The sequence below is a fragment of the Lepus europaeus genome, chromosome 22 (assembly GCF_033115175.1).
Source record: "Lepus europaeus isolate LE1 chromosome 22, mLepTim1.pri, whole genome shotgun sequence".
Classification (NCBI taxonomy): Eukaryota; Metazoa; Chordata; class Mammalia; order Lagomorpha; family Leporidae; genus Lepus; species Lepus europaeus.
The window spans coordinates 36,326,924-36,344,948 of record NC_084848.1 but is presented as its reverse complement, the minus strand read 5'-3'; the positions used below and the strand labels follow the sequence as shown (position 1 = coordinate 36,344,948).

Genomic DNA, 18,025 nt, shown 5'->3' with positions numbered 1-18,025 from the left:
CTTTCTGTGCGTGGCTTATTTAATTTAGCGTAACATCTACCTGGCTCATACATGGTGTGGATGACAGGATTTCCATCTTTTTAAAGGCTGCATAGTATTCCGTTGTGCATAGCTATCACATTTTTTTATCCATTCATCTCTTTTTTTTTTTTTTTGACAGGCAGCGTGGACAGTGACAGAGAGACAGAGAGAAAGGTCTTCCTTTTGCCATTGGTTCACCCTCCAATGGCCGCTGCGGTAGGCGCGCTGTGGCTGGCGCACCGCGCTGATCCGATGGCAGGAGCCAGGTGCTTCTCCTGGTCTCCCATGGGGTGCAGGACCCAAGCACTTGGGCCATCCTCCACTGCACTCCCTGGCCACAGCAGAGAGCTGGACTAGAAGAGGGGCAACCGGGACAGGATCGGTGCCCCGACTGGGACTAGAACCCGGTGTGCCGGCGCCGCAAGGCGGAGGATTAGCCTAGTGAGCCGCGGCGCCGGCCCCATTCATCTCTTGATGTACACTGTTGTTTATTCTATCCATATATTGGCTACTGTAAATGCTGCTGCATTGAACATGGGAGGGCATTTGCCATTCTGATTTCATTTTCTTTGGAAATATACTGAGTAGTAGGATTGTGGGGTCTAACTTTTTTGTTATGAAATATTATACAGAATAGCATGTAAACTGTAAATACATAGGATTTGTGAACCAATCACATTAATTTTAGTGAAGCCCAATTTATCAATATTTTCCTTTTTGGTTAATGCTTTCTGTGACCTGTGTCACAAAGATTTTGTCTTCCATTATCTTTTAGAAGCTTTTTGTTTGACTTTGCACATTGAAAACGATAAACCACCTGGAATTTATATATGTGTGTAAAGTGTGAGACAATGATCAAATTCAAATTTTTTCATAAAGTTGCTCCATTCATCAGTACCATTTAATCAAAAGATAGTACTCCCCTCCAGTGTGTCACAGTTGCACTGTTATCATAAGTTTATTATTGGCTGGTGCCGCAGCTCACTAGGCTAATCCTCCGCCTGCGGCGCCGGCACCCCGGGTTCTAGTCCCGGTCAGGGCGCCAGATTCTATCCCTGTTGCCCCTCTTCTAGTCCAGCTCTCTGCTGTGGCCCAGGAGTGCAGTGGAGGATGGCCCAAGTGCTTGGGCCCTGCACCCCATGGGAGACCAGGAGAAGCACCTGGCTCCTGGCTTCGGATCAGCGCAGTGCGCTGGTCACATCACACTGGCCGCGGCGGCCATTGGAGGGTGAACCAATGGCGAAGGAAGACCTTTCTCTCTGTCTCTCTCTCTCACTGTCCACTCTGCCTGTCAAAAAAAAAAAAAGGTTTATTATTGATTTATCATCAGAAACCAAATGTGGATCATAAATGTATGAATGGACTGTAGACTGTGTCCTGTTTAGTTGGATTATTTGTGTCTCCTCATATTAAAACAATGTGGTCTTGATTGGTAACTTTAAAATGAGTCTCATAGATGGTAATATAAATCCTTCAACTTGGAGATTGCTCCAGCTATTCTTGGCCCTTTGAATGTTTATCAGTTTGTCAGATTCTCCCAGAAAAGCCTGCTTTGATTTTCATTGGGAATGTATTAAATCTACTAATGGAGAGGATTTTACAACTTCACAATACTCAGCTCTCCAATTCACAGATGTGGCATATGTCTCATTTGTTTTCGGTCTCCTTTGTTTTCTGCCTCAGGTTTTCAGTTTTACCAATTTGCCAGTCCAAAACCATCTTCATCCCTGAATTCCCTGGGCATCGAGGTCAGGCAGGACTATGATTGGCCGGTTTCCCATGGACCCTTTTCCAGAAGCGGAGCTCCTTGGGATCCCAGACCCCAGCAGAGGGAGGTTGATCCAGGTTCCACATCTGGATGAACCCTACACCTGGGCTTTGGTCTCCTTTGTCACTCAAGAAGACAAAAACTCGGGGTCTGAGTGGTTCCTTCCATGTTAGTAAATGTCCTCAGATCAAAAAGTTTTTTTTTTTTTTTTGTTTTTTTTTTTTTTTTAATTCTTGACAGGCAGAGTGGACAGTGAGAGAGAGACAGAGAGAAAGGTCTTCCTTTTGCCGTTGGTTCACCCTCCAATGGCTGCCGCGGTAGCGCGCTGCGGCCGGCGCACCGCGCTAATCCGATGGCAGGAGCCAGGTGCTTCTCCTGGTCTCCCATGGGGTGCAGAGCCCAAGCACTTGGGCCATCCTCCACTGCACTCCCTGGCCACAGCAGAGAGCTGGCCTGGAAGAGGGGCAACCGGGACAGGATCGGTGCCCCAACCGGGACTAGAACCCGGTGTGCCGGCGCCGCAAGGCGGAGGATTAGCCTAGTGAGCCGCAGCACCGGCCGATCAAAAAGTTTTAAGTGCAACCCTTGTCACCCTGGGTTCTTCTCCTAGAATTAGGCCCAGTAATTCCTCCTTATCTGGTTGGTTCTTCCAACACTTGGAAGACGACATTTTTTGACCCAGCTATTTCAGTGGTCCTCGTGCAGGTTCTTTTGAACTATCCAGTCCTGCATTCCTGCCAAACCTTTCTTCACTCATTTGAAGCGATTCACTAGACACGTCCAGGCACCAGATTCTTACCTCATGCAGAACACTGGTGGGTACTATGTTTTGTCCTCAAATAGAAACGCGGTCTTCCTTTGCTATCAGTGGGAAATTGGTTTCAGGATTTTCTGCAGAAACCGAAACCCAAAGTTGCTCAAGTCCCCTTTGTAAAAGCTGAAGTGTTTGCATACAACCTACACACAGGCTTTTGCTTAAACCATCTCTGGATTACTAATAGTGCCTTATGGGATACCTGCCCATCACTGCATCTGTGTGAATTCAGCATAGTACCCAGCACCTGACAAAGTTTTTCTTTTGGGAAATTTCTTGAATTTTTTTTTCAAATATTTTTCAACCACAGTTGGTTGATGCAGAACTCACAGATATAGAGCAACTGTTCTTAACAAGAAGCAAGCATAGTATCTAGTCGAGAGCATCTGTGTGTGCTACCTTTTCCCCTTAGAATAGTCTCTGTTCCGGCAAAAGGACACAGCTGCCACCGGGTGATCACAGCTTGTCTACAGCATTTCCTACTTCCTATGGATCGTTACTGTGGCCTTGCATACACTGTTGTCATCATCTGTAAAGGCTCCAGAAGGTGCGATCGCCGCGTTGCTGTGGCATTGAATCCCATGACGTGGATGGCACTTGTGGCCCATTCATTGTGCACTAAGCACCAAACCGAGTGCCCTGGGGAGTTGCCTGCCTGATGCTGCCCTCCTCACAGGGGTGATGGAGTGAAGTCCTCTTATCCGGTTCCTTTGTTTTTTCCTAGCTGACTGAGAAGCGACTCAGGGTGCAATCAGAGAACAGAGATCTACGAGAGAAACTGCAGGCTCTGATGAGACAGTTGAAGATCGTCTTAAGTGAGGAGGATAAAGTTTTTGCACACAAACGGAAGGTCTATGATGAGTATGTTTGCACCATGATCCCTACGTGACTCAGCATGTCGTGGTTTGGGGGCCTTTCCTTGCCTTCAAAGTGGTGATTCTCCACTGGGGTTCATCCTGGTTTTTCATTCTGCTGAGAAAAGTGACATATTCTAGTAAGCAGGCCCCTGTCATTCTAAATAATGCTTCCCGTGCCTGGCTCAGGGCACATACGTGAAAACCAAATTCATTAATTTTCCTTCTAAATTCAGTACTCAGAGGAGTCATTATGCGTTTGCCCTGTGAGACTGTCTGGAGAAACAACGAGATTTCTCCGCCTTCTTCACAAACAGGCTCCACACCTGCAGGCCCTTGCCCGGAGAAGGGGTCAGCCATTGGCACAACCCCCTAACCCAGTGGACTGGGCAATGATACAGGAAATCCCCTGTCTTTTCCACCTATCGGACTCCAGTTGGGACCCACTCTGCCTTTCTCCGGCTTTTCGCTCCCCTCGCCCACCCGCTCAGCCCCTCTGTTGTGACTCGCCCTTCAAAGGTCGCTTCCCGCTTCCCTAGTCCGGATGCATCGACCTCCTTTCTGCCAGCATGAACCTCCTGAAGCCTCTCGCTCGTGTCCTTCCTTATCACGGGTCACCATGTTATCGTCCACTGGGCACGCAGCTCTTGGTCCCAGAGCTGCCAGGAGGTCAAGGCAGTCACTCTTGTCTTACTCAGCATCTCCAGGACTTCATGCGGTGCCTGCAAACAGATAGTGAGCATTCACCCATGCTTTTCAAGTGGCTGCTACACAGCACCCTCTAGCAAGCGGGAAGCTGTGTAAGTAATGATCATTACTGCACTCGCAGTTAAATCATATGGAAATGTAAGTACCGTGGCCCGCTTAGGAGAAGCCTTTAAGCTACAGAGAGGTGTTGCAATCATTTCATCTCATCCAACTGGATAGCCTACAGAGAAGGAGATTGTTAGTATTTTTTGGGCAAAAACCTTTCTCAGGTCAATACTAAGTGAGTTAGCCGTTGGAATCCTATAATGTACTGATGACAAGTTACCGTGACACTAAAAAGTTGGCCGTCATTGTTGGATTCTGTCTTAGATAGCCCCAGCTGCTAGAATAAAACTTCATAGCCTGGCTGACTTACACAACAGACATTGAGTTCTCAGTTACGGAGGTTGGAAGCCTGAGATCCCAGGGCCGGCGTGGCAGGGGCTCACAGAGGTCTTCTTTCTGGCTTGCGTGGCCAAGGGCTGGCAAGCTCTCTGGTGTCTTTTCCTATTAAGGCACTAATTCCATCGTGAGGGCCCCATCCTCATGCCCTCATCCAAACTGAATTGTTTCTCAAAGCCCCAAATGTTACTACAGCACTGGCTCCTATGGGGTTCATTGCTGCCATTCCAAATCGCTTTAATTTGTGTGTGTGTGTGTGATTAAAAAAAAGTGATGCCTGAGCCTTACTTTTTTTTTTAAAAGATTTATTCATTTATTTGAAAGTCAGAGTTACACAGAGAAAGGAGAGACAGAGAGAAAGGTCTTCCATGTGATGGTTCACTTCTCAGATGGCCACAATGGCCAGAGCTGCGCCGATCCGAAGCCAGGAGCCAGGAGCCTCCTCCAGGTCTCCCACACAGGTGCAGGGGCCCAAGCACTTGGGCGATCTTCTACTGCTTTCTCAGGCCATAGCAGAGAGCTGGATTGGAAGTGGAGTGGCCGGGTCTCAAACTGGCACCCGTATGGAATGCCGGCACTTCAGGCCAGGGCATTAACCCGCTGCACCACAGCGCCGGTCCCTGAGCCTTATTTTTAAAGTTAAACAGAAATGTGTAATTTAGAAAGTAAAAATGACTCTAATTTTCTCTATCTTTCCATCACCTAGAGGTCTAAGAGTTTAATTTATCAATTCTGGAAAAGGTAAAGAGATGGCAACTCAGCCCTTAGTAGTTTTATCGACTTAGATACAACACTTTCTGTTATGGGCCATTCCCAGTCAATGTCTGAGCATTCCAACAAAGCCATTAACTTGTCTCAGCCATGCTATTCCATCCTGAAAGTTAAGGCAAAGAATAGCTACTCTATAAAAACCATTTTGGTGGTCCACGTCCTGGGTCCAGTACCTGTCAATTTATTAAATCCAGTGAGACAGGGATTGTAATCCCTATTTTATGGATGGTGAAATTGAAGCTTATCCCCAGGCTGAGATTCTTGCCCAAGGTGACACTGTTATTAAGAGGCAAAGCCAGGCTGGCGCCGCGGCTCAGTAGGCTAATCCTCCGCCTTGCGGCGCCGGCACCCCAGGTTCTAGTCCCGGTCGGGGCACCGATCCTGTCCCGGTTGCCCCTCTTCCAGGCCAGCTCTCTGCTGTGGCCAGGGAGTGCAGTGGAGGATGGCCCAAGTGCTTGGTCCCTGCACCCACATGGGAGACCAGGAGAAGCACCTGGCTCCTGCCATCGGAACAGCGCGGCGCGCCAGCCGCAGCACACCTACCGTGGCGGCCATTGGAGGGTGAACCAATGGCAAAAAGGAAGACCTTTCTCTCTGTCTCTCTGTCACTGTCCACTCTGCCTGTCAAAAAAAAAAAAAAGAGGCAAAGCCAGTATTCAAAGTTGATCTGACGGACTCATCTGCCCTTCACAGAACATGACACTGTAAATGCTGAGGGCAGACCCAGCTCTCAAAGAGACGGAGTGAAACAGGACTCTTATTGCGCTTACTATTGCAATGAGTATTCTCCCGTGAGCTCTGAAATTTTCGTAAATAGTGTGAGAATCCTAGGCATAAGTTTACATTTAGCCACCACTGGCAAAACAAAACACAACAAAAAACCCTTTGTTTTCTAATTTTATTTATTTACATTGGTAAATAGTTCACGATTTGGACTCCCCAAACTATTTGTTAAATTCCTTTTGTATGTTTGCGTATTTTCTCATGCCGAGGAATTAAAACTGATTGTTTCCCCCCTTAACAAATGATAACTGTTTTTTCATGGTAGAAATCAGAAACAACTGGCTTTCATTGCTCAGAAAGAAAACTTCATAGCACAAAGGAAGGTAGACATCAGGAATATGGAAGAAGGACTCGTCACCCTCCGAGAACTTCATCAGTAGGTTACTGCCTTTGACTTCTTCAATCTTGACTCTTTTCTGGGTTTACTTTTTAATAAATGGTAACCATAGATCAGTGTCAATTTCTACTACACCGCAACAAGAGGGAGAAATTTATCATTAGCTTTTTCTGTTATACAGTCCCAAAAAGTCATTAGCATTGATGCCTTCATTAAAGGGATAGACAGGCTCCAAATGGACACGAGGAACAGCTGTGGTCCAGTGACAAGATCGAGCCTGCACGTTGTCACTGCACCGACTCCCCTCACCCATGATGGTCATTTCTCTTGTTCCAGATCACTTTTTTTTTTTTTTTTTTTTTGACAGGCAGAGTTAGACAGAGAGAGACAGAGAGAAAGGTCTTCCTTCCGTTGGTTCACCCCCAAATGACCACTATGGCCGGCACGCTGTGCCAATCTGAAGACAGGAGCCAGGTGCTTCCTCCTGGTCTCCCATGCGGGTGCAGGGCCAAGCACTTGAGCCATCCTCCACTGCCTTCCTGGGCCACAGCAGAGAGCTGGCCTGGAAGAGGAGCACCGGGACAGAATCCAGTGCCCCAACTGGGACTAGAACCCGGGGTGCCGGCGCCGCAGGCGGAGGATTAGCCTAGTGAGCCACAGCGCCAACTTCAAATCACTTTCACTTTCATCTATTCTGATGAAAAAAGTAATGCCTATACCTGCTTTTACAATTAAAATAGAGAAATGAGTAACTTATAGAATAAATATTACCCTAATCTCACCATGTCTTTACAGAGATAATCACTGTTTACAGATATGTATCTGTGGGTACCCAAACATTGGCTTATACTTTTCTGTAACTGGGTTTTTCACTTAAAATTATCCTTGGGAGAATTACAAACAAATATGGTAAAATGGAAACATTTGAGAAGTTGGTAAAGGGTATATGGGATTTTTTTTTTATACTGTTATTTGTTCTTCTCTGTGGAGTTGGAAACTACAAGAAAACATCAAAAAGTTTATAAGAAAAGGAAATTGAAAGTATGAGTTTATTTGGGTGTAAAAAATATTTTTCTGGGGCTGGCGCTGTGGCATAGCTGATAAAGCCACTGCCTGCAGTGGCGGCATCCCATATGGGTGCCGGTTCGCGTCCCAGCTGCTCCACTTCCAATCCAGCTCTCTGCTATGGCCTGGGAAAGCAGTGGGAGTTGGCCCAAGTGCTTGGGCCCCTGCACCCACATGGGAGGCCTGCAAGAAGCTCCTGGCTCCTGGCTTCAGATAGGTGCAGCTCTGGCCATTGTGGCCATCTGGGGAGTGAACCAGCAGAAGGAAGACCCCTCTCTCTCTCTCTCTCTGCCTCTGCCACTCTGTAACTCTGCCTTTCAAATAAATAAATAAATCTTAAAAATATTTTTTCTATCCATATATATATTAAGATTTATTTTTATTTATTTGAAAGAATTATAGAATGAGGTAGAGACAGAGAGAGAGAGAGAGGTCTTCCATCCACTGGTTCACTCCCCAAATGGTCACGGTGGCCAGAGCTGGGCTGATCCAAAGCCAGGAACCAGGAGCTTCTTCTGGGTCTCCCATATAGGTGCTTGAGCCATTCTCTGCTGCTTTCCCAGGCACATTAGCAGGGAGCTGGATAAGAAGTGGAGCAACCGGGACTCGAACGAGCACCCATATGGGATGCCAGCACTGCAGGCTGGGGCTTTAATCTGCTGTGCACAGCATCACCCCTATATATAGTTTTTTCATAAGATGCATTTCCCTCATATTATGAAAAAATGTGGACAAACATAAACTCATACTTTGAGTTCCATTTTCTACAAACTTTTTGAAGTATTCTCATATTTCATAATAAAGAAGGAAAAAAATCTTACATATAAGACATCTTTCCTCATTCTTTTCTCCAGTCCCATAGTATTCCTTTTATAGCTTATACATATTTTTTTTAAGATCTTATTTTATTTATTTGAAAAGTAGAGTTACAGAGAAAGAGAGAGAGAAAGATCTTCCACCCGCTGGTTCACTCCTCAGAGGCCACAGGCCAGGGATGGGTCAGGCCAAATCAGGAGCCAGGAGCTTTATCTTGGTCTCCCACATAGGTGCGGGGGCCCAAGCATGTGGACCATCTTCTGTTGCTTTCCTCAGGCCATTTAACAGGGAGCCAGATGAAAAGTGAACACAAACTGTGCCCATATGGGATACCAACATTGCAGGCGGTTGCTTAATCTGATACACCACGGCACTGGCCCCTTAAATTTTATAATATATTTATGTAATATAAATATATTGGACTTTATCATCTTAAGTTCATGTTATATTTTGTATAACATTATAAATATACATTTAAATTTACATGTGTATATATATACTATATATTTTTTATTTAACAAATGTTATTATGTGAAAGACAGAGAAAGACATGGAGAGTGCCCATCTGCTGGTCTACTCCACAAATACCCACAATGACCAGGACTAAGCTGGGGCTCCAGTCAGAGCCAGGAGTTGGGTACCCAATCTAAGCTCTCACATGAGTGGCAAGAACCCAAAAACTGGAGCCATCACCTGCTGCTTCCCAGGGTCTACATTAGCAGGAGGCTAGGAGACAGAAGCCAGAGCCTAGAATTAAGCTCATGTACCAATATGAATGCAGGTATATTAACCTCTAGGTCAAATGCCTGTCTCAGATTGTACTGTATTTTATTTAGCCAGCACTCTATTGATGAGTATTTGGGTTTTTTCCTGTTTCTAATATTACAAACGATTTTTGAAGTTAACATATGGGACCATTTCTTTATAATGAAGTCTGAAAAATTGATTTACTAGATCTTAAAGGCAGTCATAATTTCTATTTTTGTAATTATTGTCAAACTTTCCCACACAATCATGCTTGCATTGCACACTTCCACCAACACTGGTATGTTCATAGTTCATAGTTTAGTTGGACAGCTAAGCCAGCCTAACACACAAGAAATAATGAGCCATATATGAGTTAGAAAAATAAAGCATGAATTATACAAGAATGAGAGGTAGGTGATTATTGTTATGTAAGGATTTAAAAACTTGAACTAGACCCTTGAAAGCAAGTTAGAGTTTTATGTTTGCTCATCAAATAGAGGGATGGTTCAAATCCTTTCTGGGGCCTATTCTGTATGTAAATATCAAAATCATTAAGGCTGGGGTGAATTGTGAAGACCCTCAGAGATTCAGGGGAAGAGTTCAGATTTATTTTGGTAGGAAATTGAGAGCTCATGCTGATTCCAGATACAGAGAAAACGTGAGCACAGTCACGTTTCTGGTGTGACAGCACTTTGTATTCCAAATTTCATTCATGAATATGCTGAGCCTTTAACATTTTGTTTACAGAATTTCATATTGCATTTTTCATGTATGTATGTTTTTACCTTTCAGAAGATACACAAAGTATCATTTTGCTTCTGTGGCTTTAATTCACTTCTGTGAATGAAGCACTTCATAGGGAAGAAGGGGAACAAAAACACAGGCTTCCGTTACCTGCACCTGCCATCCGCCCAATCACAAGGAGACTTGCCTTCCTCAACTACCACTTTCCTGTGGTTCCAGAACCTGTCTTGGCTTTCTGGAGACTACAGAACCCAATCTAGAACCCAGAGCTCCTAATTCTTCCTGTGGCATAGCATTATGAGAGTACTTCAAAAAGTTCGTGGGAAATGCATATTATGGAAGCACTATGCATGAATTTCAATTTTTTTTTGCACCAAAATAACCTTATCTTTTAATTGTACTTTTCTCTGTAAACTTTTTGGGCCCCTCATAATCTTACCTTCCTATCCTATATATGCAGGAAGCCTGCTTAATGTCAAAACAGAGTCGGGCCTGGTGCTTGCTGCTGCGTCTTTGTAAAAGATTGTGTCCCCACCTGGGCAACATTGTGCCTTCCTTCTGCCAGTCCACCTTCCTTGTCTATTCATCTCCAGCAACCCTTCCTCAATTATTCCCCTAGAATCGCCTCCTTATTCTTGGATAGCTACCTCAAGGCTTGAAAAATCAGTTTGGTCTGGAACCGATTATAATTGTCCTTTTGTCAGCCTGCCACTAAAACCTTTAGTTGTCACACAAAGTTTGTGTCTGTTGAGCTTAAGAACTATGCAACCTAAGTGTCCATCAGCTGCTGAATGGGTACAGACAACGTGGTACGTACACACAATGGAATGCTATTCAGTAGTGAACAAGGTGAACAAGGGTCATTTGCACATTGTGGATGGAACTGGATGCCATTATGTTACGTGAAATAAGCCAAGCAGAGCAAGATGGGTACCACGTGATCTCACTCACATGTGAAGTCCAAGAGAGTTGGTCTCAGAGGCTGGTGAGAGAAGGGGGTCGGGAGGGATGGAGAAAGGTTAATTAATAAGTATGAAGCTGGGGCCGGCGCTGGGTTCGTCCACTGTCTGCAGCACCAGCATCCCAAACAGGTACGGGTTTGAGTCCTGCCTGCTCTACTTCTAATCCAGCCCCCTGCTAAAGAGCCTGGGAAAGCAGCAGAGGATGACCCAAGTGCTTGGGCCCCACATCCACATGGGAGACCTGAATGAGCTCCTGGTTCCTGGCTTTGACCTGGCCTGACCCCGTCCCGTCCCCCTGTCCCCTCCCACCTTGTGGCCATTTGGGGAGTGAACCAGCGGATGGAAGATTTCTCTCTTTCCCTCCCTCTGTAATTCTGACTTTCAAATAAATAAATAAATCTTACAAAAAGTAGGTATGAAGTTATAGTTAGATATGAGTTAGGAGTTCTGGTGTTCTGTTGCACAGGAGGAGGACTATAGATAATGATAATGTTCTTCTCAAAGCTAGAAGAGATTTGGAATGTTTTCTTAGATGATTGAGAAGATAGGCACGTTTGCCCTAATTAGGACATTACAGAATGTATACACGTATCAAAACATCACATGGTATCCCATAAATATGTACGATTTTTATGTCAGTTAAAAATTTCAAAGAAAGAATTATACTTTACCTACATAGTGTATCTTGTATATTCTAGCAGCTCGCAGCAATGCTAAATCTAATATATTTTTCTTGGTTTTAGAACAACAAAAGAAACATACCGGAAACAAGTAAAACTCCTAAGTGAAAACCTGGAAAGAGAAAGTCAGAGATGGTAAAACAAAACAAGAAAGGTTCATCTCGGTTATCTATACTATGTGCAGTGTTACTGGATAGTGCAGAGTGCTTGTTGGTTACTGGAATCCACGGAATGAGTATGCAAATGAAGTTGTGTGTGTGTGCTCTGAGATCTGGATGTGTTTGTTTGACTGAGGTATTGAACAGAACAAAGTTTTCCTTCTGTTTCAATCGCGTGGGGTCACCAAAGAATGAAATTGTCCATATCTGCACGAGGCCTGTTGTTTACCCAAGCTGCTACGTGAACCATAGAGGAGGTGACCGGTGTGGGGACAGAGGAAAGTGGTTAACTTCTCTTGCCTCACATCCCTTTAAAGGGGAACGATCATAGTACCCACCTTAAAAATTGTGAATGTAAATGAGATAAAATTCTACATGGGTACTTGGAAAATTCATGGAAAATTGAATTAAAAGATAAGTTTATTTTTGTGCAAAGAATTGTGAAATCCATGCATACAAGAGGTCTTCAAAACATTCATGGTAAATTTGTATTGTGAAAAAACCATGCATGGATTTCAAAAATATTTTATACCAAAATAATCTTTTTAATTCCTTTTTTTTTTTTTTACAAACTCTTCAAAGTCCTCTCATGCAAAATATTTAGGTTCATGGGTGGACCTAAAAAGGACTTGCTACACTTAGCTGATTGTGTTGTTGTTGTTGTTGTTAATGTTATTATTGATGACTCCAATTTTCTTTCTTCTTCCTTCCTTTTCCATGTTTCCCAAACTCCAAATATATAATGTTTTTATATTTGTTAAGGAGGAAAATGTGAGAACTCAGAAGACTGAAATCCTTTACTGAACTTTAGTTTATGAAACTTACTTGAACAATTTAGGTCATTCTGTTGCTGTCCCCACCTGGGCCTCTTCTTTGGCCACCTGCCCTGAGCCATGTCCATTTCTATCCTTTACCCAAGCAAGGCGGGCCGGTGAGTGTGTTTTGTCCACTGTTCTACTGGACAAACAGACATGACTTCTTACTCCGAAGCACCTTGCAGTCAGTGTTTTGTCTTTTTTGTTTCAGTTAATGTCCATAGTCTGCATCACAGACAATTTTATATCATCACAATTTGTTTGCTCTGAATTCCTTTTGCTCTTGGGCGCTCTGCTACGTCAGTGTAACAGTCGTTCTCCTTGTCCTCATGTTCAGTATTATAACACAGTGGAAAATAGCTTGTTTGAGAAAAAAGCATGCACGCTGGAGAGTCAAAGCGAGGGCAGAGGTACAAGAACTTGCAGAAAAACTTGAGCAAGCAGAACGTAGACGAGCTCAATTATTTCGAGAGGTAAGGGGACCCAAGGGACTTAGAATTATTGTAGTTCCCTATGTTTCATATCAGTAATTCTCCTTCCATATTAAAAAGCTTATTAAAAGGCTTTTTCCCTTCCTGCTGACTTCTTGTGTACATTGTTTAATTTTCTTGAGAACTGTATCCACTTGCGTGTTACCTAGAGGAGTCCAGCAAGTGAGGTAGCAGTTCTGTCCTGAATGTGCTTGTGAAGCATGGAACCAGACGTTGGTTTGAGGTCAGTGCTTAGGGGAACACGCTTGAAAAGCAGGAGCCCAGCATCATTCACTTACCACCTATGTTTACCCTCTGTCCTGCCTATTCCGGCCCCGCCCATTCCTCAGGCCTTTTGTAGGTGTGGTTTGGTGAACACCTAATTTCTAGAAGGGAAAAATAAAACCCTCCTCGGGTTACTGAGAAACCATATAATCTGAAGTCAGAGACACATCTCGTGGAAAAGATATAAATTCACCCAGCCATTTGAAACTACCAGGTTGACTGCTCAGTACAAGAGAAATGACAAATCTCATTTTTCCCTCATTAGACCACTCTTAGAGAAAAGGAGATCGAGGAATTTGTGGCACAGATTGGAAAACTTACAGTAGAATTAAGAGAAGAGGAAGAAGAATTTATTACAAATGAAAAAATGCTGATAGAGGAGCTAAGCAAATATGAGGTAAATTTTGTTTTATATATAAGTACAATTTTGGATGACTATATGAGGGGGAGGGGAAATAACCTATCTTGCTCTTATCAATTAAATGTAAAGTAAATCCATGAACAAGGCTTCAATTTCATTCTGAATCTATCTTTTTTTTTTTCCTGAAAAAGTAGCACCACAAGATATTTTTTTCAGGTAAAAAAAAAAAAAAAAAGCACATGCTTAGATTATGTGGAGCTGTTGGCAGCAGCCTTGGCGGCAGGTGGGACTGCGTGGGAAACCATTGGGAGGTGGCATGGGAACACTCATGGTCACTCTTCTCCTCCCCTTCACTCTCTCTCTTTCTCTCCCCCCTCTCCCCAGTAAACAATAAATTTTAAAGAACTTACATTCTATTCTTAAATGTTGTAAAAATTCTCCAAAATTGTACTTCTCAATTCTTTGATTTTCTTTAAAGGAGATATTTGTTCAGAAAGCACAAATTAGTAGAGAAAAAGAAGATGAGCTGGGTGATCAGCTTCCACAACTTCAGATGGCAGAAGAAGAATACACAGAGAAGCACCGGAAGTTAGAAGCGGTGTGCGCTGTTCTTTCAGGTACGGGGCAGCACTGAGGAGTCAGCCTCAAGTCCGGGCAAGGGTTTCCCTGTTCTCTTCCACCCCAGGAGAGCCGTCAGTCACAAGCGAGTGGTGAACAGAATCAGGACTCCAACTCAGGCCTGCTAGTATGGAGTGCAGGCATCCCAACTGGCGTCTTACCTGCTGGGCCCACTGCATGGCCCTGTTTGGGACCACGCCACCCCGATGCTATGCTAGAAGTTAGACACTTCTGAGGGCAAGTGACTTCCAACGTGAGCTACCCAGCCACACCATCAGTCACCGCCTGCACATGTAGAAGAGAGACTTGCTTCAGTATCGCAAAACAGTCACCTCATTACACCTTCTTGTGAAGTTCATACCCGATTTGCTTCAACACATAGAATAAATCAAGAAAAAGAGGGGGATCTGCGATTCAGAAAGCAGGAGATTCAACTTCAGAGAACTGCGGGAGGAGCTCCCAGGTCAGCCTGAGCCTTCAGAAGGCACGGCGCAGGATGGGATTGGGAGGAAGGGGGGAGGGATGGAACTCACGGTTCACTGCTGTGTGTCTCTACGTGGCAAATAAAATCCGGGAAGATTCTGGGGTCCTGTTGCAGCTGTTAGTATGGATGAATGATACTTGCAGAGAACCCTGAGCAAATTCTAAAAAGTAAGGCATGTTTTAACTCTAGGAGAAGCTGCAGAAGCCAGCTGACAGTCCCCAGTACCTTGTCTTGTCATAAACATAAGAAAAATAGACTTTCCAGCCTGGAGCCACGGTCTGCTTGTCTGTGACCCCGCGGAGAAGGCCCTGGTGCTGGTGAGCGCGGCTGTGCCTCACTCGAAGCCTGCAATGCCACGTTTTGGCACTAAGCCAAGATTGAGCTGGTTCCTCCCAGCCCCGCTGAGATCCCTATGGCAACCAGAGCCTGAAAAAAAAAGAGTCTGTAGTGCTCAGATTGGTAGCTTCAAACAGATGACAGTTAAAGGAGCTGTGCTGAATGGTTGGGTCCCACTGAGGCGTGGATGTGGGTTTATATTGCACAGATCACAGGCAAGTATGGCATCACTGGCTATAATGTTTGAAGACCGATCTTTAATGTCTGATTATATTTGATTTCTTATTTGAGCAGTTTGGGACAATGTGTAATAAAACTGCTACTTCAGTAGAACATGTCAAAAATAAATTTTTCTCTATCAGATACTACACGGAAAGTCCCAATTCCTCTTGATATTAAGTTGGGTTCTTTTGCTTTGATACATTAATACAGCTCCGAGTGCATGTCTAGTCAGCCTGGAATCAGAAAGGATGTGTGATCACATCAGCCTGGTACCACGACTATATGAAGATAGCATTTTAATCTGAAGGCTTGAAATATATGAGTTTTATTTCCAGTGATGCCAAGGGAAAGGATTAAAAAAAAAAAAAAAACCAGAACCTGCTGTAGTAAGAGAACTAGTGATACTGTGTGCCAAAGTGCTGTGGTTAAACCACGTCCATAGTTACGTAGAATGCAGGGTGGACTGTTTCTCTTTGCTCAGAGCACAGTCAGACACTTCTAACAAGTTACGTCTGTAAATGTCGGGGTGCATCATGTCAAGTTGAATAGAGCCTCCCCAAGACAGAATGGCAGAGTGGAAGTCTGAGTATGCATGTTTGTAACATCTTTAACAGCAGACAGAGTAGATGAGAGCTGTGACCTACATTTCACATCTGATTTTGATATGTTATTAATCTGATTTTATGCCATTTAGTACCTGTCTTTGCAAAAAGAAAATGGCCTATAGTTGTTTAAACAGAGTTGTAACTTTGTCATCATGGTATATTATGTCCTGCAATGCATAAAAGTGATTGAGTGAGGCCGGCGCCGTGGCTCACTAGGCTAATCCTCTGCCTTGCGGCGCCGGCACACCGGGTTCTAGTCCCGGTCGGGGCACCGATCCTGTCCCGGTTGCCCCTCTTCCAGGCCAGCTCTCTGCTATGGCCCGGGAAGGCAGTGGAGGATGGCCCAAGTCCTTGGGCCCTGCACCCCATGGGAGACCAGGAGAAGCACCTGGCTCCTGCCACCGGATCAGCGCGGTGCACCGGCCGCAGCGGCCATTGGAGGGTGAACCAACGGCAAAAGGAAGACCTTTCTCTCTGTCTCTCTCTCTCTCTCACTGTCCACTCTGCCTGTCAAAAAAAAAAAAAAAAAGTGATTGAGTGAAAGAGAAGGAGAAGAAAAAGAAAGAGGAGGAAAGGAAGGAAGAGGAAGAAAGAAGAAAAATCACCTTGAAGCAAGCAAGAGCTGGCCATGCCACCCTCCCCCAGCTCCTAGGAGAGAGGCCTCTGCCTGGGACAGGGAGAGTAAAGGAAGCCCAGGGCCAGGTCCACTGGGAAAAATGCCAGTCGGGCTGAGCCCTGCCGCCCTCGTCCCCAGCCTTCAGCCTTGCAGTGACTATTTGGAGCTTCCAGAACAGGGCTGCTTCTGCCACCCACCTCCCAAGTTCTGTCAAACAGTTCAGCTTCACCTGCAAGGAGAGGCTGAGAGAGGGAGCCCAGAACGGGGCCTACCGTGCCAAGATGCGACACCTAAAAAGCCCAAAGGCCTCTGCTCACAGGCTGAGTCTCCAGACTCTCCCAGCCTCAGGCAGAGCCCTGTGGCAGGAGTCACTGCCAGCATTGGATGGGCTCGGAAGACGCTCCTGTGACTTTATGGGACCCTGGAGTGACCTGCCTGGGGTCTGTCTGGATGACAGAGGGCTGCCCTTTTCAAATTCTTCTGACCTTGAGTAACAGCAAGGGGCCGTGGGACTGTGTCCTGGGACTCAGTGCTGAGCTGGTGCAGCCCACGCTGGACACAGTGCCCTTGGCAGGCTCTCTGTCCCGGTACCAGGCAGAGATCTGTGCCTGGTGGGACGGGCTCGTTTTAGCATGTGTCATCACCAGCCTTTTGCAGGCCTGGTGTGCACTCCCAAGATTGTACACAGCCTGGTGCTTGTGAGACCCAAGTGTGCCTACCTGGGGCCTGCCTGAGTGGCTGAGCCCACCTGTCACTCACCCTACAACTGTCAGCAGACAGCAAGGAATCGCGAGACTTGGGGGCTCAGTGCCAGGCTGGAAACACCCATCACAGCTCAGATCCTATTGGTCTCTGTTTCCAGGCCAGTGCCTTCGCACAGAGCCTCCAGTCTGCTTTGGTGCGCAGCGGAGTTCTGTGATGCTGGGTGAGCAGTCTTTCACCCCATCCAGCATCACCATTGGCTGATAGGTCAGCATCATGCACTGAGCCCTCTTGAGTAGCAGATCAGAGCAGGGTGAACTTTGGTCTGAATTCCAGTGCTGACGTTCACCAAGCTAAAGAGCTTTGCACACCAAAGAAAGCAATCGGCAGAGTAAAGAGATAACATACAAAATGGAAGAAAATATTTGAAAGCTATCTGTCTGACAAGTGGCTAATATCCAGAATACATAAGGAACTCAACTCAATTGCAAAATAAAAAATAACACAATTTAAAAAAATGCAGTGGATCTAAAGAGACATTTCTCAACATGCAAATGGCCAGTGGGTACATGAAAACATGCTAAACATCACTAATCATCAGAGAAATTTAAATCAAAACCACAGTGAGACATCACCTCACTCCAGTTAGTTTGGCTTTTATCAAAAAGTCGAATGATAACAAGTGTTGGCAAGAATATGGAGAAGAGGGGACCATGCACACTATTGGTGGGAATATAAATTAATACAGCCATTGTGGAAAACAACATGGAACTTCCTAAAACAAAGTGAAGACAAAACTAACCTACGATCCAGCAATTCTACTCCTAGGCAGGTATCCAAAG

General features: G+C 45.1%; 1 protein-coding gene across 1 annotated transcript in view; it reads left to right on the top strand.

The window, feature by feature from the left end:
• The window catches only part of CCDC175 (coiled-coil domain containing 175), a 68,218-nt gene that overhangs the window by 33,712 nt on the left and 16,481 nt on the right, over positions 1 to 18,025 (top strand). The window contains exons 9-14 of the mRNA XM_062181490.1: positions 3,328 to 3,464; positions 6,426 to 6,536; positions 11,575 to 11,646; positions 12,822 to 12,957; positions 13,505 to 13,636; positions 14,079 to 14,217. Of these exons, the coding sequence (XP_062037474.1) occupies positions 3,328 to 3,464; positions 6,426 to 6,536; positions 11,575 to 11,646; positions 12,822 to 12,957; positions 13,505 to 13,636; positions 14,079 to 14,217 (727 nt within the window). The remainder of the gene's footprint in view (positions 1 to 3,327; positions 3,465 to 6,425; positions 6,537 to 11,574; positions 11,647 to 12,821; positions 12,958 to 13,504; positions 13,637 to 14,078; positions 14,218 to 18,025) is intronic.